Genomic DNA, 22,486 nt, shown 5'->3' with positions numbered 1-22,486 from the left:
ACAGTCAGGCAACTAGAATTTTTCAAAAATTGTCATTAATGGCAGTCTTCATACTTCTCTAATGACAGGTTTGCTTTAAAGTGATCACACTTTAAGAGAAATCTTTGCACTTGGAGGAAAATAATAAGCTTTCACATAATGAGGAAATAGTTTTTGTAAAAATGGTAATATTTTTTAAAAGGAGCTAAATTCTATTTGACTCAATGGTTATTGATATTTAGAAAAAGTAACACTGTACAATATTGATCTAGGGAGCATCTGATTGCCTTTGTGTAAGGGGAAAAAGTGTATCCTTGTCAGAGCAAATTGAACCACACTTTATTTGGTTTTTAACTTCTGCATGAACTATAGATTTGGATTCTTAGTTTTCTTATTTTTTTTTTATTATTAACTGGACTTGATCTACTGTATGTACGTTTTATAACCATTATAATTCTAGGATTTCCATCTCATTAGCAAAAAATAACTATCTAGCTTGCATTATATTATTTAAGTAGTGGTCCACAAAAGACACTTAAGATTCAAATATATTTTTATTTTTTTTAATTTGGTATGTAGGTTTATAAATTCACAACACATTTTGCATGAGCAGCATATTTGATAAAAGTGAAATTTTTTTTAAATAAAAAACAATACATAAACACAGAGTAAGTTAATCAACAAATCTGTATCAGCTAATTTCTAATTCAGTAAATCCAGCTATAGGATATTTATTTCTAGATGTTTGCTCCAGTCTACCATGGGGAAAAAGAGAAAGAAATTTGAATCGCTTTCCCATTTTATTCGGATTCATAAGAAAATCATAGCTCTGCATCAAATGTTTCTGCATAGTAGCATCTTTGGCATTTTCCATAAGAACCTGAAAGCATAATTGGTTTGGAAAAATAAGAAAAAAATTAAAATATAAATCTGTACAGCAGGCTGAATTTAGTACTAATTCCACAACAAGGATCCACAGAAGATTTCACAAATGTCAAACTTGATATACAGGTACAGTGCATTGCAAAAGTATTTGGCCCCCTTGAACTTTTCAACCTTTTGCCACATTTCAGGCTTCAAACATAAAGATATAAAACTGTAATTTTTTTTTGAAGAATCAACAAGTGGGACACAATCATGAAGTGGAACAAAATTTATTGGATATTTCAAACTTTTTTAACAAATAAAAAACTGAAAAATTGGGCGTGCAAAATTATTCCGCCCCTTTACTTTCATTGCAGCAAACTCTCTCCAGAAGTTTAGTGAGGATCTCTGAATGATCCAATGTTGACCTAAATGACTAATGATGATAAATTGAATCCATCTGTGCGTAATCAAGTCTCCGTATAAATGCACCTGCACTGTAATAGTCTCAGAGGTCCGTTTAAAGTGCAGAGAGCATCATAAAGAACAAGGAACACACCAGGCAGATCCGAGATACTGTTGTGGAGAAGTTTAAAGCCGGATTTGGATACAAAAAGATTTCCCAAGCTTTAAACATCCCAAGGAGCACTGTGCAAGCGATATTGAAATGAAAGGAGTATCAGACCACTGCAAATCTACGAAGACCTGGCCATCCCTCTAAACTTTCAGCTCATACAAGGAGAAGACTGATCAGAGATGCAGCCAAGAGGCCCATGATCACTCTGGATGAACTGCAGAGATCTTCAGATGGTGGGAGACTCTGTCCATAGAACAACAATCAGTCGTATACTGCACAAATCTGGCCTTTATGGAAGAGTGGCAAGAAGAAAGCCATTTCTAAAAGATATCCATAAAAAGTGTCCTTTAAAGTTTGCCACAATCCACCTGGGAGACACAGGAAGAAGGTGCTCTGGTCAGATGAAACCAAAATCGAACTTTTTGGCAACAATGCAAAACGTTATGTTTGGCGTAAAAGCAACACAGCTCATCACCCTGAACACACTATCCCCACTGTCAAACATGGTGGTGGCAGCATCATGGTTTGGGCCTGCTTTTCTTCAGCAGGGACAGGGAAGATGGTTAAAATTGATGGGAAGATGGATGGAGCCAAAGACAGGACCATTCTGGAAGAAAACCTGATGGAGTCTGCAAAAGACCTGAGACTGGGACGGAGATTTGTTTTCTAACAAGACAATGATCCAAAACATAAAGCAAAATCTACAATGTAATGGTTCACAAATAAACATATCCAGGTGTTAGAATGGCCAAGTCAAAGTCCAGACCTGAATCCAATCGAGAATCTGTGGAAAGAACTGAAAACTGCTGTTCACAAACGCTCTCCATCCAACCTCACGGAGCTCGAGCTGTTTTGCAAGGAGGAATGGGCAAAAATTTCAGTCTCCCGATGTGCAAAACTGATAGAGACATACCCCAAGCGACTTACAGCTGTAATCGCAGCAAAAGGTGGCACTACAAAGTATTAACTTAAGGGGGCTGAATAATTTTGCACGCCCAATTTTTCAGTTTTTTATTTGTTAAAAAAGTTTGAAATATCCAATAAATTTCGTTCCACTTCATAATTGTGTCCCACTTGTTGATTCTTCAAAAAAAAAAAAAAAATTACAGTTTTATTTCTTTATGTTTAAAGCCTGAAATGTGGCAAAAGGTCGAAAAGTTCAAGGGGGCCGAATACTTTCGTAATGCACTGTAATTGGCAAAAAAAAAAAAAAGAAGAATTTTTAGTACCCTTTAAATTCATTCTAGTTTCATAGTTTGTAAGGTTGCATAAAGACACCAGTCCATATAGTTTAACCTGTGTATGTGAGTAAATATATCAATACCATTTCCCATATCCCAGTATACCCTGTTTGCTAAGTGGCCCTTCTAAGAGTTGTTGTATTTTAATTATCAACATTTCCCACTGACTGTGGAAGTTCTGCATCCTTACTGCTCTAACAGTAAAGAACCCCCTACCCAGTTTAACCCCTTCCCGCCAATCGTGATATCTGTGTACCTCTCTTTGTGTTGGGACACACAGTGCGATCCCAGCACAGAAACTGGGCTCTTACCAAGAGTACCAGGTGTCTTACCAACGATTGGGACCCAGGACTCCCTGATCGATGTGATAGCCTGATTGGCTGTAACAGTGATCAGTCACTACATAGCCCACACCTGTGTTTTTTTTTCTCTTCTGAATGGAGAGAAAGATACATTGTATCTTCATCCCTTTGCATGAGAGAAAGATGCAAACAAGTGTGTAAAAAAATAAAATACATTTAAAAAAAGTTAAAAATAGGGAAAAATGGCTAGATCAAAAATATCTAGATACCTAGGTTTAATCTAGGTCAGAGCCGAGGTTTAGGGTCAAGGTCAGAATCAGTATATTTAGTGTACCATTAAAAAAAAAAAAAATGGCATTTTTGACTTACCGTAAAACCCATTTCTCTGATGTTCATTGAAGGACACATCTCCTGATCTTCTTAACCATTGGGTTATACTGCCCCCTACAGGAGAACGACACTAGGTGGAAAAACAGTCTGACTATGTCTATGGGCAGTTTGAGGGGGTATACTCCCTCTCTCTGCTATAGGTACTTGTTACAAGCAGTGTCAGAAGAATTACAACTCCACAGAGGGTTGGATTTTACGGTAAGTCAAAAATCCCATTTTCTCTTTTGTTCATTGACGGACACAGCTCCTGATTTTAAGTGCTGGTCAGTAGATTTTTATGCTGCCAGTGGTTGGGTCACCCGTGAGGCTGGCAAGGCATGTAATTCTTGCTAAGGAAGATGCGGTAACCTAGGATTTGATTGGTAATACAATAGATTAGATTTTAAGAAAAAATACAGTATACATCTGCTAGGGGTGCTTGCAGGCCAGCAATTACATTAAGGCAAAGGCAAAAGCTATTGTGGCCTGGATGGCAAATATAGAATCATATATCTGACAGAAAATTTGTTTTCTTTTTTAGGCTTTCTTTCCTTTATTTTTTTCCGCTAAATTGATGATGCAGATACTTTATCTAGTATCTGCTGATACAGATACTACTGGCAAGGAATCCTTATCCAACAATCAGCTTCCCTGCTTGCCCTGTTTGTTCTGTTGAAAAACAACAGGCTTACTTACCAGATCACTGGAAGAAAATAAAGCAAAGAAAGCCTAAAAAAGAAAACAAATGCAGCCATCGCATCTAATAGGTGTTTATTTTTCGATCCCTCATCACCACACTGCAACCCGCTGCTGATCAGCAGTTTCTACACACTGGATGCTGTTCCTTAACCACTTAAGCCCCGGAAGATTTTACCCCCATTCCGACCAGGGGGTATTTTGCGATTCGGCACTGCGTGAATTTAACGCACAATTGCGCGGTCGTGCGACGCTGTACCTAAACGAATTTGACGTCCTTTTTTTCCCACAAACAGAGCTTTCTTTTGGTGGTATTTGATCACCTGTGCGATTTTTTGATCACGCGCTATAAACAAAAAAAGAGCGTCAATTTTGCAAAAATAGCAATATTTTTCACATTTTTTTATATGAAATTCCCCCAAAAAAAAATGTAAAAATCAAAATTTTTAAAAATTTTCGGCCAATTTGTTTTATGCTACCTATGTTTGGTAAAAAAAAATCGCAAAAAGCGTATTTTGATTGGTTTGCGCAAAAGTTATCGCGTTTACTAACAAAGGGAAAGATTTTTGTCATTTTTGTTGTTTTTTTTTTTAACGCGTAATGGCGGCGATCTGCGATTTTTTTTGCGGTACTGCGACATTGCGGCGGACAGATCGGACCCTTGACTGACATTTTTGACACTTTTGGGGTTACCAGTGACATTTCTACAGTAATCAGTGCTATACATATGCACTGTTACTGTAAAAATACACTGGTAGTGAAGGGGTTAACTTTATTTGGAAGGGAGGGGCTGTGTGTGTCCCTAGGGGCGTGGTTTCTACTGTGATTGGCTGTGGCTCTAGCTGTAAGGACACTGATCAACGGATCTACATACCAGATCCGTTTTATCAGTGTCTTTGCAGCAAGGAGAATGACAGGCAGTTTGTTTACACAAGCTGCCTGACATTCTCCCTCTCCCCCGCCGATCGCCGAGTGGCCGGCGGACATCGGGTCCGCTGGTCACACGCGCGGGGGGGGTCCGTGACCACGCGGGAGCGGGAGCGCGCCTCCGGGGGCGCGCGCTCGCTCCCTAGACCCTCACAAGCAAGCAACGTAGCCCTACGTTAGTTTGCCTGTGAGGGGCTGACCGCCAACGTAGATAGTCGTGCGGCGGTCGGCAAGTGGTTAAAAGCTGTGACACATGTGAGTTTGGCCATTATAATCTATGGTCCAACCTTTCGGGTAAGAGGCGTCTGACAAATGGGCAGGCGGAGCCTGCAGTTGTGGGAGGGGAGGAGCGGGCCTTCTTAAGCCCAGCCTGCGCTCCTCACAGGGCCGGCGTCGCCTATTACCCCACCCACCACTCCCACTTTTACTAAATCCCATCTTGGTGGGCCCTCTTTATTTACAGGCCTGCCTGAACAATGGTTTCGGCACACCACAACCGTAATTCAGCAATTGTAATAATGTTAACTCTCTTGGTCTGATTCCATGACCACAACTGTTTCTATCTGGTGGTGGAATTCCCTCTTATCTCCATTGCACAACATGCACTTTCTGGATCAATATAATGAATTTTAGTTGCATTTGAATGGACTTTTTAAAATATTTGTTCTTATGGACTTTTGTATATATACATTATTAGGTCTGTATGTTTGAGGGCTCATTTTACTGTATATGCACTAATCTGTTGCACGTTTGCACTTCATATGTTATTTAATATACATTTCTTCTCTGCATAATTGCACTTTACTATTAGAGCCGGTCCACACTAGCGCGACTTGTCAGCCTGACAAGTCGCGCTCCCTCGCGGTCCATTGACCGCTACAGGACCCGTTCTAATAGGAGCGACACAAGACGCTCCGACTTAGAAAAAGGGTCCTGTACTACTTTGGGGCGCCCTCGGAGCGACTTGCATAGACTTCCATTATGTGAAGTCCATGCAAGTCGCTCCGAAGTCGTGGTGCATGGTAATGCACAAGTCGCCCCCAAAGTAGTACAGAGTCGTGTCGCCCCAGTGTGAACCGACTCTTAGTGCTGCTTATTTTTTTTTGTATACAAATATAGAGTCATCCATAAGGCATTATATTGACTCAGCAAATCATAACAGCTGTACAGGAGCTGAATCTGACCAGTGAGCTTGCCAGGGATACCTGGATAGGCAAGATAATGATCCACAAGAGGTAGGTTTTCCTCTAACACAAAGCTGGTGCAAGATTTCATTTGACAGAAAGAGCTTATGTGGAAGCAATTTTGATGTGGTGATGTCCAGAATTATTTGCGGTTTGAAACCCACAGACAGGAGATCTAGGCTGCAAACTTCATTAAAGGAGAAGTTCACCTTTTAACAATAAATAAGAAATGCACTTTTTTGCAGGTATAAAATTGTGCATTTAATATTTTTTGTCTTAGGGGCCTGGAAAGCATTGTACCAGTGATCGACAGATCACCGATGCCATGTAGGTCTCCTGCAGACTGTCAGTGTAAGCTGTCTGCCCGTAGCAACTTTTTGTTTCTTTGAGATACCCTTACATCTCTTTACAACCTTTACCTATTGTATATCAAGACTTGATAAGGAGAGTTACATTATTACTTTATACCTCCTATGTTTTTTTTGTTTCTAACACTCAAAGTTTTCTACTTTACTATAGATCTTCCCTATTTTCATTTCACCTCCCCTTACTTCTCTTTTTGTTTAATGCTAATGTTATGCTAAGGTTATAAATGCCTTAGTGGAAGAATAAAAAAGAAAAAAGTAAACCAACCTTTAAATTAACCTTACCTTCAACCGCAAATTAATTCCCATATTTCTCAGGAATTCATGTTGTGTAATAGGTCCAAAAGAGCTCACAGTATTTCCAGTCATCATTTTCAAGAAGGTAAAGTCAACATCAGCTGTAAGATCTGCTGTTCCTGGATCTAATAGCACATTGTGTAACTGGTGAGACCTAAATCCCTGAGCACAAGACAAAACAAAAGGTCTCAAAAAATATCTAACACAAGGGTGTTTACCTAGAAATGCGCATTGCATGATTCACATTGATTGAACAATTCGAAATATGCGAGATCGAAAAAATACTTGGCACCAACTTCACTTTCTCTAATCTCTTCAAGAGAATAAGTTTTTGGTTCATAAGCCCCTATTAAAGTTAAAAGACTGCTCTAAATGATTGATACATTTGATACAAATATGAAAAAACACATACATTGAGATATATATACATATATATATATATATATATACATATACACACACACACATATATATATATATATACACACACACACATACATGTGTATATGTGTATGTATATATATATATATATATATATATATATATATATACACACACACACACACACACAGTATCTCCCACAAGTGAGTACACCCCTCAGATGTTTGCTCCTCTGTACGAGCCAGCCTGCCGCAGTAAGTATAACGTAAGCGGTTTGGAACTGGTTAATGAATTGCACATTGTAACCTTATTATAAAACAATTTGCAAATACCTTTTTGTTGAATTATAACATATATCTTCTTCCGGGAAACGGCTGCGCCATCTTTGCTAATGATTTCGGTCTCCCCTGTGGACGTCATTTGCGCCCTTACTCGTTTTCTGTGTTGAAATCTCATGCATGCGCGAACGCGTGCTTTTCAAGCCTCTTTATCGATCGCCGCTACTACGGCAACCGAGCTCCAGCTTTCTTAGCTCATATGACTTCAAACCAGGTATTATATATAGTGAGATGCATTGCTGATTCACTAGATGCAAGTCGCTGATCAAATTTTATATATATATATATATATATATATATATATATATATATATATATATATATATATATATATATATATATATATATATATACATACACACACACACACACACACACACACACACAGTATCACACAAAAGTAAATAAACCACTCACATTTTTGTAAATATTTTATTATATCTTTTCATGTGACAACACTGAAGAATGTACACTTTGCTACAATGTACAGTAGTGAGGGTACAGCTTGTATAACTGTAAATTTGCTGTCCCCTCAAAATAACTCAACACACAGTCATTAATGTCTAAACCGCTGGCAACAAAAGTGAGTACACCCCTAAGGGAAAATGTCCAAATTGGGCCCAATAAGCCATTTTCACTCCCCGGTGTCATGTGACTCGTTAGTGTTACAAGGTCTTAGGTGTGAATGGGGAGCAGGTGTGATAAATTTGGTTTTATCGCTCTCTCTCTCATACTGGTACCTGGAAGTTCAACATGGCACCTCATGGCAAAGAACTCTCTGAGGATCTGAAAATAAGAATTGTTGCATAAAGATGGCCTAATAGGACAGGTTCCACTCAGAAAAGGCCTCGCCATGGTCAACCAAAGAAGTTGAGTTCACATGCTCAGCGTCTTCTCCAGAAGTTGTCTTTGGGAAATAGACGTATGAGTGCTGCCAGCATTGCTGCAGAGGTTAAAGGGGGGGGGGGGGGGGTGGGGTCAGCCTGTCAGTGCTCAGACCATGTCAGGTTTTTTTTTTATTTACAATTGGTAACCAATATTTTTTTTTTTTATTATTAAAAGGAAAACATTTTTTTTGAAAGTGTAGCTTTATATTTCTTGCTACTATCATAATTCACCACCAAAGAAAAGAACACACTGACACTGGCACTAACTGATACAAAATAAAAAAAAAAAAAAAAAAAAGTTTTACATCTACCCAAAATATACTGATTATGACCTTTGACCAGACCTTGACCCTAACACTAACCCTGGAAAACTTTAATCTTGTTATTTTTTCCATATTTTTTATTCTTTATTTTACATTTTTATTTTTTTTTGACAATCTCTGGTTTGTTTACATTTCCTGTCCTGCAAGAAGAGGATCCTCTTCATTAGGAGGAAGTAAACACAGGGGTGGGCTCACAGTGACTGATCACTGTGATAGCCAATCAGAGGATATCACAGCAAATCAGGTGACCTGGAACCATAGTCCCTAGTCCCGATCGTTACTATGAGACCGGGGGCTCTCAGTGAATCAGCACAAAGGGAGATACACATATATGTGGCCCAACAGAAAAAAAGCCCACTTTCATGAGGCCGCATATATGTGTTACGTCCGCAAGAAGGGGTTAACACACATTATGCCCATAACTTTTTAGATCAGCTTTAAAAAAATAATAATAATATATGATATTTGAAACAGTTATATTGCTGGGTACCTTATAAGTCTGCGTTCTTTTACTTTTTGCAGTTACACACCACTTTTAGAATGCAGTACCTATTGATACACAAGACCCTGTTTCTCTAATCCATTTAAATGTAATTACATTTTACACTGGATACATACACTGAGAAAAATAATTATTTTATCCCCTGAAGATTTTGTAAGTTTGCCCACTAACAAAGAAATTAAGAGTCTATAAGTTTTTGTCATAGATGTGATTTTAACTGATAGGGACAGAATATATAAAAAAAATCCAGAAAAAACACATGATACAAATGGTATAAACTGAGTTCCAGTTCAGTGAGTAAAATAAGTATTTGATCCCCAAGCAAAACATTTCTTTAAAAATTACAAACGGTATACTTACCTGCTCTGCAGTGCAGAACAACCCAGATCCTCCTCTTCTTAAATCCCTCTTCGGTGCCCCTGGCTCCTGCTTCCTGTCAGGTGCCCCCACAGCAAGCAGCTTGCTATGGGGACACCCGAGCCACAGCTGTGTCTCCCCATTCAAACACAGAGCTGTGGTTTGACCCCCGCCCACTCTCCTGATTGGCTGACATTGATCGACAGCAGCAGGAGCTAATGGCACCGCTTCTGTGCCTCAGCCAATCAGGACTCATGAAAGTATTAGGGGGGCTGCTGCACACAGAAGGTTTTTTAACTTGATGCATACAGTGCATTAGGATTAACCACTTACCGCATATCGACGTATATATACGTCGGTAAACTTTGCAGGGTTATACCAGGATGATGCCTCTAGCTAGAGGCATCATCCCGGTACCGTGGTTTAGTGTCAACGGTCGGTCTTCCGTCCGTAACGACCGATGCGGCTCGGGAGCCGCTCGATCGTTACCCGGGTGAGCGGGAGGGGACGCCCCCCCCTCCCGCGACTTTGCTCGGGGCTCCCGTCCCACCGGGAGCCCCGAGCACCCAGCCGGCACGTCCGCCGGCTGGATGGAGTCCCAATCAATGCCGGAAATGGCTTTGATCGGGTCTCCGATGACGTAACACGGAAGCGGCGTCCATGACGTCACTTCCGGGTTACTGTGCTGCATAAAGCGGCAAATTTAAAAAACGGCTGTATGCAAAAACGCAGTTTTTGGCGTTTTGCATACATGGAAGTGTAATGGAGGGGTCTAGGGTCTTTTAGACCCTCGATCCCTCCATAAAGAGTACCTGTCACTACATATTGGTGTCACAAGGGATGTTTACATTGCTTGTGATAGCAATAAAAGTGATCAGATTTTTTTTATTTAAAAACCTGTAATAAAGTAAAAATAAAAAATAAAAAAATAAATAGGAAAAAAAAAAAAAATTTAGCTGCCCCCGTCACCGTTAGCTCGCGCACAAAAAAAAAACGTATACGGAAGTCGAGCCGCGAATGAAATCGCTGTTCAAACCACACATGTGAGGTATCACCGCAATCGCCAGAGTGTGCAATAATTAAAAAAAAAAAAAAAAGAGCTACACTCTAACTCTAAACTGGTAACCATTAAATAAATTTAAAGCGTCGCCGATTGAGATCTCTATTGACCGTAGTTTGTCGCCATCCCACGGGGGGGGGGGCGCAATTTTAAACCGTAACATGTTGGGTATCTATTTACTTGGCGTGACATCATCTTTCACAATATACAAAAAAAATGGGCTAACTTTACTGTTTAGTATTTTTTAAATGCAGTGAAATGTGATTTTTCAAAAATTTTCCAAAAAAATGTCGTTTTAAAGACTGCTGCGCAAATACCGCGTGACAAAAAATATTGCAATGACCGACATTTTATTCTCCAGAGTCTTTGCTAAAAAAATATATATAATGTTTGGGGGTTCTAAGTAGTTTTCTAGGAAAAAATACTGGTTTTAACTTGTGAACAAAAAGTGTCCGAAATAGGGCTGGGGCTTAAGTGGTTAAAAAACCTTGTGCCTTTAGAATCACTTTAAGTAAATGAAGAATTCAAAAATTAAGTGATGGACATTCTCCTTATTGACAGCTCCAGGAAACCGCTAGGAATCTCTAAAAAATGAAAGGACGCTGTATAATGGGAAAGCACTAGAAAGGTGCCAACATAATTCAGTCTAAAAGTATGGAAACCGCTTAGAGGATGAAAGAAAAAAAAAGACAAAAAGGTCCCCCTAAACCTGGGGAAGCAATAATTGTCTGGTGTTTGCCATCTTAAGTTAGAGCCATGTAAAACATACTCTGAATGTGTCCTCCTTGTCTCCTGAATGTCCGTAGTCCGCTATTAGAGCAGCTCCTCCATATTGTTTTAATTGGTTTGCAATCTTCTGAATAATTATAGCAGCTTCGGGACAAACCTCCACATGATTCCTTTTTTCATCAGCCTAGAAAAACAATAAAAAAAAATCCTCTTAGGATGTTGGTCACATTCTCTAAACATAGGCCTAGGTTTAAATTGATATTTACTTGCCTGTAAAAAGGTACACATTTTTAAATCTTCTACAATACTGATTGAATGTTCTTTTTATTTGTGGCATCATACAGGTAATCGGTGACAAAATTTGAGCTGAACACATAATATTAGCTCAATCATATCACTTTACTAGTAAAGATGAAGATGGGATGTAAAAACTACTTGGAAAAGGCAGAACTGGAACTGTTCATGGACCACCAGGAGAAAGGGATGCAGGAAGGTATCTGAACATATCTGGCAGAGGCAAGAGAAGACATAATGCAAGATGGCTATGCCTCGTATCACTGGCGGCGAGTTCCGGGACCTGTTGAAGGCTTGTTTCTCGCTTAGGTGACATGGGTAGCGAGGGGGAGAATCCCCAAAGCAAAGAGAGCAGTTTGCTGAGCAGGATGACAATTTTTGTTCTGCAAAGCCAGGATAATGTCAGAGGATAGCAGGGGCCTCAGTAGAACAAGTCTTCTCAAACTCACATCCCAGTCCCGACCCCCCCTTTTTCTAGATTTTTATCAATGAAGAGTCGAAGGGCCTCAAGTTCAATTTCAGATAATGGGAAAAATCCTGCCAAAAGGAATTTCTGCACCTAGGAGCAGTTCAGGAGGGCAGTCATAGGACCGATGGGGGTGAACAGATCGGCCTTCTTATTGAACACATCCAGGAAGTAATGATAAGGAGTTGACACATGCTGGCTGCTATCAGAAACAGGCTGAACAGTCAGACAACTGGGAGAGTCCATAGGTTCAGGAACAAAACGGTGCTGCAGGCAGTAGACTGAAATAAACATGACTTCTACCTTAGACTAGTCAATCTTGTGGTTATGAGGCCGCAATCAGAGAATAGCAAGTATTACAGGAAACATGGGTGAGTATTAAACATTGAAGCACAGGAACTCCTGATGTCCTGAGTCAGTTATTGTTAGAATAGGCTCAGTTTCTTGAGTAATGGACCCCAACCTAGGAATAGTGCCATCTGCCAGATGAACAGTAAAACTCAGTCCCTTAGGTCTAAGCGGAATCTTTAATTTGTCTGGTAGTGTGAGATCCAGGAAACCGCTGCACATGCCAGAATTAACTATGGCCCAGAACTTGACTTCTTCTGCCACCTGCAATGAGATAGGTAGAAGGATGTGAGCAGGAGTAGATCCAGAAGCAGGGGCATATGCAGGACAAGGGGACAGAAACTTACTGGGTCTCACAGGGCAATTATGATGAAAATATCTGGTACTGCCACAGTACAGGCAAAGGTTGGCTTACAGGCATGGCATCCTTTCCACGGGGGTCAGAGCAGACTGCATCAGACCAATCTGCATGGGTTCTCCTTCAGAAGTTGCAGAAAAAGAGATGGGTGTAGTAGAGGTTGCTGAAGATAATTTGGGCATCATTCAAGTAGGTCTATAGAATTGAGTCAGTTTGGACTGCCGCTCCCGCAGTCAGCATTCAAGCTGGATGGCCAGCTGAATAAGGTGTTCAAGGGTGGCAGGAGTTTCAACCCAGGTTAGTTCCTCTTTGAGCACCTCGGATAGGCCTAGCTTAAAATGATACTTGAGTGCAGCCTCATTCCAGCCTGTGTCAGATGACCATTTGCGGAATTCGACTGTAGTCCTTACCGGCTGGCACCCTTGCTGCAGTGTGTGAAGGGTAGCATCAGCCGTGGCCATACGCTGACTGTCATCATAAAGCTGCGACATAGCTTTGAAAAAGACTTATGCCCCGTACACATGTGCAGATTATCTGAAGACTTTTGTCTTCAGATTTACCTTTTCTATGTAGTGCAAGGGCCTGCCGGATTGCATACAAATTGAAAGTGTTTAGGTTTGACCTCATATTATATGGTTTTGGTAAGTCTGCAGACAAAAGTCTTCAGATAATCTGCACGTGTGTACGGGGCATAAGACAGAATTGAGAACCGGGCTCTTCTGCTCCTTTAGATGGTTGGCCCAGGACTGTGGTTTCATCAGTGAGCAAAGAGATTATAAACCCCATCATTCCGAGATCAAGGGAAAAATTCCTTGGTTGAACTGCCAGGTATAATTGGCAGGCATTCTTGAAGGCCCTGAACTTCCTTTGTTCCCCAGAGAAACGTTCTGGTGGGTGTGCAGACTACACACAGCAGTAAACAGGTTGGTGCAGTAAGCTGATAACAGCAGGTAAGTACCGCAAACTGGAGCAGCAAGTAAGTATTGCAGGCAGGTCCAGCAAGAGGGCACCTTGGGCGGATCACAGTAGGCAGAGTAAGACAAGAAGCGTAGTCAGAGTTTGTAGCAGACCAGAGAGCCAGTAGTTAGTAGAAAGCAGATCGGGGATGTGGTCAGACAAGTCAGGGTCAAAAGCTAGGAGAGAGACATGAGGAATCTAAGACCAAGCCAGGATTGTAATCGGGTAGTTCACAAGCAAAGCACACAGGGTATCAGGAAGCTGAAGACCAGTCAGCGGTGTCAGTGAGCATCAGGAAGTCTTTTAAAGGCCAGAGAGCGCCAGAATTTAGCCTAGTACGTGTGTGCACATTTCTGCCCAAACAGGTGCAGCCATCCTGCATATTGGCTAACATGCCATGCCTCTGGTCAAGTCTCCTCCGGCTTGTTCCCCAACAGTTGCTTAGGGGTTGAGGATAGAGAAAAGCCAATTGTGTTTTGGGCAAGAATGCAGAAGTAGAACTGTTAACAGAATGGTAGACATGTGCGAACTGTCACTTCTGCCACCTGGGGGCAGGAAAAGCAGTTAAGAGCCTTTGTGTGTGATGTTGTGTCTGTTTTACCAGCTAAAACATAACCCTGACAATGGGTTGCATTTGCAAAGTGCATTTATGAAATTTTAAGCTCAGTACACCGGTATCGAAAGTTGGCTGGTTCAGCAGCAATCAGCTGACTTCTGGTACACGTTTACCCCTGACTATTCAACAGAAGCTGATCCAACAACCAGCATCTGTCAAACGGTCCTGCTGGAAAATCAGCGCATGTACCCAATGGCTGCAAGCACTCATCGGTGTGTTCTGGCTGGGCGCTGTCCCCCTGTCAGAATACAATTGTACAGTAGGAGAGAGCCCCGCATCACATATCATTGTGTTGATGCTGGAATCTACCTTTTTTTTTTTTTTTCCAAGCTAGCACTGCTCTCGGTTTCCGGGAATTACTTATGAGCACTGTGTGGTGAGGATGGCATGTACTCTTACAATCCCCCAGCTCTCAGCAAAGTGTTTTCACAATCGTACCCCACCCCCACCATACTTGCATAATCATCCCTCACCCTGCTCTCACCGTGGCACCTGCACAACTGTCTCCACATCCTCCCCAACTCGCTACTACACCTGCATGACCCCCCCCATAAAAAAAATCCTGTGCACCCATCCACTAACATCTGAACAGCTGCTCCCTATTGCACTTGCAAATCTGTGGCACATTCTGCTTTTACCAGTGTCTGAGCCCCATCCCCACTGATCTTATTACTGGTCTTTCTTGTCAGTACCTGCATGGCTTTTACCCAACTCCCAGCACTACATTAACATATCCCCCCCCCCCACTTCCCTGATCTCAACACCCTACCTACATGACCACCCATCACCCTACTCTCACTGCCTGACCCACAGTCCCACTCCTACCATTGCGCTTGATTACCATATTCCACCCCTCCTCCCACCACTGTACCTGCATGCACCCTTCTAACCTCAATGTGCATGGGCCCCCAGCCTTACTTTTACCACTATGACTGCACGCCGGGCCCATAAAAAACATTTTGGCTTTGTGTTAGTGGGTGAAGACGTTTTTAGAATAGTTACTGTGAGTGACACAAAATTTTATCTATATATCAAAAATAAAGATAAAGTGTAAAGTTTGGCTCTGTTGCAGTCTTGCCTGGCTGGAGAGTAAAAACAAGGGTACACTACAATACATACACAATACATAAAGCAGAAAACCTAGCTAAGGTACAAGCAGCACAGCTTATTTAAACATCAATGTCAGCTTAAATGAAAACACCTTCTGGATACTTATGGCAACTTAAAGAGAAAGTAAACTCTTCCTTTTTTCTCCCTGCAAAGTAAATGCATAATGTGCTAGTATGCATCGCATACTAGCACATTATGTGACACTTACCTGCAACGAAGCCTGCGTTGTCCCTGCTGCATCCATCTTCACCCGTCTTCCTTCCGGGTTTGCGGATTCCAGCTGTATTACTGGCCGAAGCCGTGTGACTTCACTCCTGCGCATGCGCTGGGGAACCGCCAGTCACAGCACAGGGCTCTGAAGAAACGGCACGGGCGGCCGTTTTTTCAGAGCGCATGCACCGATGACATCATCGGCTGCATGCAATGTTACATAGTTAGTCAGGTTGAAAAAAGACACAAGTCCACCATGTTCAACCAAAAAAAAAAAAAAAACAGTATTGAAAACCCAACCATACAATCCCATATACACAATCCTATACCCGCAGTTGATCCAGAGGAAGGCAAAAAAATCCCAGCAAAGCATGATCCAATTTGCTACAGCAGGGGAAAAAAAATTCCTTCCTGATCCCCAGAGAGGCAATCGGATATTCCCTGGATCAATGTAAATATCTCCTAAACGGTTCAAGTTATTATAGGCTTACCTATAGGTAAAAGTCATCAAAGTGGGTTTACAACCACTTTAAACAGCAACACTGGTAACATTTTTTCTGTAGTCACAGTATGTTGCCTCTACATCCCCTCTGTCCATATTAGGATAAAATGAAAGCGCCCAATTAGCATCTGGGCCCACCACCTTTTTTTTTCCATTTTTAAATTTATATAAGCCGTCAGACCAAGGAGCATGTTTATGTTTAACCCTCCTCTTATGTTAGAATTCCGTTACTATCCATGATGTTAGGGTCAGTTTTGACCCGTGTTTTAAATCAGCCATAAAATACCCTCTGAATAATTATTTATCATCAAATTTGTTTCTTACCTCTTGGTTACCTTGTTAGGCTTCTTTATCCTTGAAAAGATTGGTTTTAATATTTTTGGTGTGACCCCTAGATCTTTCTTTTGATAGCATACCTCTCATTGTCAAATTTAAAAAATGGTAAAATAAAGTCAGCAACTCTGAAATGAATTTGTCCTATGTTTCTTCGCTTTATTTAGAGAAGCAGACAAGCAGGAAAAGAGATATGCCCCTCCCTAACTACAGCTCACAGGGTTGAGAGGGGATTGGCTGTCACTGTTACTAAGTGTTTATGATTTCAGTTTTGGCACTAATTAGTGTCCTAAAATCCTATATTATAACTGGGTCAGAATTGACCCTAACACCATGAACGTCTTAATTTTCACCACAGTATTTTATAATTTAGTGAAAAGGATTATTTTTCTATTACATTGTTTAAATAGAGGTTCCTGACAAAGTAAAAAAATCTTGATGCAATAAACAAATTTATGTGATACTTATAGACATTCAAAACCTGAAAACGGGTCGGTTCTGACCCTAACATAAGAGGAGGGTTAATTTATGCAAAGATATTGCATATTTATAAAGCAGTAAATGTGACAGTCACTAAACATTCATTGCAGGTGAATCAATTACTGCAATTGAAAACCCATTCTCCAGGAAGGTACAGTCACATTTAATGCTTTATAAATATACCCAATTGTATAACCGCTATCTTGTTGTGCAGTGGCCACAACAAATAGACAGAACTGGGGCTATCTCAGTATCCGAGTCAGTCCCCAATGCACTGAAACCATGTGAGAAGGTTTAAGATTTCTTTTCAGCTTATTTAAAGTGAATCTGCACAGTGTAATTTGTTCATGCATATATACATTCAAACAGATCTATTTAAAGTCCAGCTATAGTGAAAACAAAAGTATTAACCTATAGTACCGATTGTACTATAAGGTGGCAGGCTACCTTCCCCATACCCCAGGATACAGAATATTTTGGGGCCCACAGCAGCACGATCAGGATAGTTATTGAAACAAGTAAAATCAGTCTGTAACATTATGTTGCCTAGAAGCCAATAGTTATTGTAGCTTTATATTTGTGTCCCTATTACAAACTAGCTTCAAAACCAATCTCCAGTCAGCATTATTTGCCCCTCTTGCTCAAGCTTAGCTGCTAGTTTAGATCAGGAGGTAGGAATATGAAGAAATACTTATCTTATTTCTCCTTCTGCTGGGAAATGGCGCTCTACTTTGCAATGGTCAGCTCCTGGGATGTGGGCAAGCCCTCAACATCCTCACATACAATGCAGAACTGCTGATCCTGCATTGTATGTGATAACATAAAAGAGGTTGTTACTAGGCATTTTCTGTACTTGCTGAAAAAGTTCTTAAACTGAAAAAAGAGAACTTATGCAGCCACTACATCAAAGGACAAGTAGGCTGCAATATGAATTACATTTTTTATTTTGGGCATAGTTTAGCTCTAGGATCCCCCAGAAGAGCATATTTCTATCAAAGTCAAAAAGAAATACCTGAACAAAGGTTTTTGCAATAATAGAACAGCTTGAACCAAGAACAAATCTTAATTTTTGTGGAGTCTCTGGATCGACATCAATCAATATTTCTCTCCATTCATCTTGGATTTTCTGTAAGGATAAAATTGTTTAGAAAAATATGTTCAGTATTTAATAGTCCATCAAATATAAAATAACATGTTGTTGACATGTACATAAAATTACTGTTTGTGAATAACACTGTGTATTTTAATGAGAATTTGAGGTATGCAGTCTGTTGTGTACATTATATTGGTGGAAAAGAAAGATGGTGCATAATTTAATTTTGGTTGTATTTTCAACAGATATACGAGTGGCTTTTCTACTAAGTGAATACCTACTTTTTTGCCTGCTGTCAGGACTGCTAGTACCTTCTTTACTAAAATTACCCTACAATACTGTTGATCACAAAGAGAAAGGGGTTATTGCTCCATGACACCACAATGCATGTCTCTTGTTATCATAAATAGAAGAAAACTGATAACAAATAGATTGCATGGATAAGGACTACCACCTGTAGTGGACATGCCCTGCAAAGGGCCTCTGTTCAAGACCAAATTTAGGCCCTCCTATTCCTTTAAAGTAGAACTATAAGCAAATCTTTTTTTAAATTTCAGATACAGTAAGGATATAACCTCTATCGGATTTTTTTTTCTCAGTCTGTCTCCCATTGCGGAGATTTCCCTTCACTTTCTGTCCCACAGCCAAACAGGAAGTGAGAGGAAATCCCTGCAAATTAACCACTTGCCGACTGCCCGCTGTAATGTTACTGTGGCAGGGCGGCTTGACTACTGTATTAGTGTCACTGGTCCCCAAAAAGTGTCAAAAATGTCAGTTAGGGGTCCGATCTGTCCGCCGCAATGTCGCAGTCCCACTAAAAAATGCTGATCGCCGCCATTACTAATAAAAAAATTAATAAATAAAAAGTCCAAAAATCTATCCCGTAGTTTGTAAACGCTATAATGTTTGCGCAAACTAATTAAAGTACGCTTTTTGGGATTTTTTTTTTTACCAAAAATATGTAGCAGAATACAAATTGGCCTATACTGATAAAAAAAGTAAAATTTTTAAAAAATTTTTATGGGAATAAAAAATTGGAAATGGCCGTTTAGGAGCAGTTGAGCGTTTTTTTTAGAAGCCCCTGAGCCCATCTACATTTTATCTTATCTGTCCATGTACACAGGGTCGTTTACAGTCATTTGTAGGCAGTTGAGTTAAGGGACGTTTTTTGGAACGCAATTATTTGCGTTTCGAACGTGTGTTTCCCGGCGTTTGAAACCCAGAAATGCGGCCGAACATGACCAAACGTGACCGAACGTGATGAACACGTTATACGTTTTTTTTCTTCCATTCAAAATCAATGGTTCCCTATGGGAGCCTATTGATTTGAATGGAAGTCGCACCGCAAGTCGGATCAGGATGATGCGACTTGCGCTGTGAGAATCTTAAGGGGGAACTCCACGCCAAAAATGGGAAAAAAACAGCGTGGGGGTCCCCCCCAGGTTCCAAACCAGGCCCTTCGGGTCCGGTATGGAATTTGAGGGTAGCCCCACGCTGAAAAAACGTACAGGCCAGTAGGGCAGGAAGGGGAGGGGACGAGCGAGCGGCCCCACCCCCCCCTGGACCATACCAGGCCACATGCCCTCAACATGGGGGGGTGTTGGTGCTTTGGGGCAGGGGGGAGCTCTGCACCCCCCTACCTCAAAGCACCTTGCCCCCATGTTGATGAGGACAAGGGCCTCATCCCCACAACCCTGGCCGGTGGTTGTGGGGGTCTGCGGGCAGGAGGCTCATCGGAATCTGGAAGCCCCCTTTAACAAGGGGGCCCCCCAGATCCCGGACCCCCTCCCAATGTGAATGGGTATGGGGTACACTGTACCCCTACCCATTCACCCCATAAAAGACAGTGTATGTAAATAAAGACAGGAGACGTTTTGGGAAGTTTATTAAAAATCTTCATCCGGTCTTCTCCTGCTCTGGTCTTCTCCCTCTCCTGGTCTTCTGCTCTTTTGCTGTCCAATCTTCTGCTCTTTTGCCCTCGGCTCGGCTCTTCTCTTCTTCTTCCTCCGGTCCTCCTCCGACGATGTCTCCAGGGATTATGCCGGTCTCCGGTCTCTGCAGCTTGTTATATAGCCATTGTGGGCGTGGCCTCCCGGTTAAGTCACTGGGAGGCCCGCCCCTTATGTCACAGATGACGTCATATGTGACATAAGGGGCGGGGCATCCCGGTGACATCACTGTGAGGCCACGCCCACAATGGCTATATAACAAGCTGCAGAGACCGGAGACCGGCATAATCACCGGAGACATCGTCGGAGGAGGACCGGAGGAAGAAGAAGAGAAGAGCCGAGGGCAAAAGAGCAGAAGATTGGACAGCAGAAGAGCGGACAGCAAAAGAGCAGAAGACCAGGAGAGGGAAGACCAGAGCAGGAGAAGACCGGATGAAGATTTTTAATAAACTTCCCAAAACGTCTCCTGTCTTTATTTACATACACTGTCTTTTATGGGGTGAATGGGTAGGGGTACAGTGTACCCCATACCCATTCACATAGGGAGGGGGTCCGGGATCTGGGGGGTCCGGGATCTGGGGGGCCCCCTTGTTAAAGGGGGCTTCCAGATTCCGATGAGCCCCCTGCCCGCAGACCCCCACAACCACCGGCCAGTGTTGTGGGGATGAGGCCCTTGTCCTCATCAACATGGGGGCAAGGTGCTTTGGGGTGGGGGGTGCAGAGCTCCCCCTGCCACAAAGCACCAACACCCCCCCCATGTTGAGGGCATGTGACCTGGTATGGTCCAGGGGGGGCGGGGCTGCTCGCTAGTCCCCTCCCCCTTCCTGCCCCACCGGGCTGCACGCTCGGATAAGGGTCTGGTATGGATTTTGGGGGGGACCCCACGTCGTTTTTTTCAAATTCCATACCGGACCCGAAGGGCCTGGTTTGGAACCTGGGGAGGACCCCCACACCGTTTTTTTTCTCACATTTTTGGCGTGGAGTTCCCCCTTAAGATTCTCACAGCGCAAGTCGGATCATCCTGATCCGACTTGCGGTGCGACTTCCATTCAAATCAATAGGCTCCCATAGGGAACCATTGATTTTGAATGGAGGCAGAAAAAACGCTGCTGAAAGCAACGTGGCCAAACGTGCAATAACGCCAATGGAAAAAGCTACTGAAAGCATGTTTAACAGCTGCTTTTTCCCAGCGTCAGAACTGGCTTTGCAGCACGTTTTTTCTAACGTCCCGTGTACATGGAGCCTAATACTGATGCATGCATGCTTGGGTATTTCCTTATCATACCAATGTTGGAAGTAACATAATGATGGCTTAAAAACAAAACAAAAAAGGTCCCATGCTCATAAGTTTGTTATGTGTTGTGTGTAAAGCATTTGTGTACATAGTAGGTCTAAATAAAATAAAGTTTTGTCTTTTGGCCCTGGCTCTGCGGGACATGTTTACTATGCAACGTGGCGAAATGTCGAAATGCAGTTTTATTTGTATGTGCTGTGTACACAAGGAATTTTTTTATTTATTTAAAATAAATTGGTACCTGTAATATATGTATGGGCAAAGCATCAAAAAATTCATGTGCAATGTAAAACGTGTAACCTAAACAGAAAAGAACATATAGATATAACAAAATGATGTTAAAAAAAAATGTAATCATAAATATGAAATTACATCTAATGCATACCAGTTTTAAAGTTAGGGCTCTTTCACACAGTCTGTCCATCAGACGGACTCCGTTTATCTCAGCGGGGGATCGATCCACCACTCCCCCGCTGAGCAGGAGGATAACAGCTGTTCTCCGCGCTGTGTGCGGAGTCACAGCTGTCAGGCCCCCATGCATCTCTATGGGGGAATCGGATGGGAACGGACCGTCGGTCCGTTCTCATCCAATCCCATCCGATACGCTGGACGGATGGAAAATAGGGTTTCCATCCGTCCAGATTTGATGGATCGGGTCGGATCGGATGTCAGCGGACATGTCTCCGCTGACATCCGATGCCTCATAGAGATGAATGGGAAATCGGTTCAGATCCGCCAAAAAAAACTGACAGGCGGATCTAAACAGTCCGGCTGTGTGAAAGGGGCCTAAGTGTGTAGTGAATTTGTTACTATTTTCTAATTATTATGATTAGGAAAAAAAAAAGTTTTAAACTGTTTTAGTCAGATGAACATGAATAATTGAAGAATGTTTTTTAATCTCATATCAAACCAGGAGATTGAGAACTTGACACCTTCTAACGCTTTAATGCATGAAAGTAGAACAAATGTTAACACCTGAACCCAGTTTTGCAAGTTTGGCACGTGTTAGCAAAACTGTACATATCCTCGCAACTACTTAGTGTATCCAGGTGAATTAAACTTTTTTTTTTTTTTCCAGGACAAATGAAGTCTTCATGT

The 22,486-nt window shown here is 41.7% G+C and overlaps 1 protein-coding gene across 3 annotated transcripts in view; it reads right to left on the bottom strand.

Annotated features, from left to right (window-relative positions):
* Nucleotides 1-619: 619 nt before the first annotated feature.
* Nucleotides 620-22,486, bottom strand: part of NDUFAF7 (NADH:ubiquinone oxidoreductase complex assembly factor 7) — an 88,696-nt gene continuing 66,829 nt past the window's right edge. For all 3 annotated transcript variants that reach the window (XM_082251212.1, XM_082251213.1, XM_082251214.1), the window contains 5 exons: nucleotides 21,630-21,688; nucleotides 18,065-18,178; nucleotides 11,419-11,562; nucleotides 6,790-6,963; nucleotides 620-859 (listed from right to left, as the gene is read on the bottom strand). In XM_082251212.1, coding sequence (XP_082107338.1) covers nucleotides 671-859; nucleotides 6,790-6,963; nucleotides 11,419-11,562; nucleotides 18,065-18,178; nucleotides 21,630-21,688 — 680 coding nt within the window. In that variant the 3' untranslated portion in view covers nucleotides 620-670. The remainder of the gene's footprint in view (nucleotides 860-6,789; nucleotides 6,964-11,418; nucleotides 11,563-18,064; nucleotides 18,179-21,629; nucleotides 21,689-22,486) is intronic.

The sequence above is a fragment of the Pelophylax lessonae genome, assembly GCF_965119305.1.
Source record: "Pelophylax lessonae genome assembly, chromosome: 3".
NCBI lineage: Eukaryota > Metazoa > Chordata > Amphibia > Anura > Ranidae > Pelophylax > Pelophylax lessonae.
Note: the sequence above shows the minus strand (reverse complement) of the source record. Positions and strands in the feature narration are given on the sequence as shown.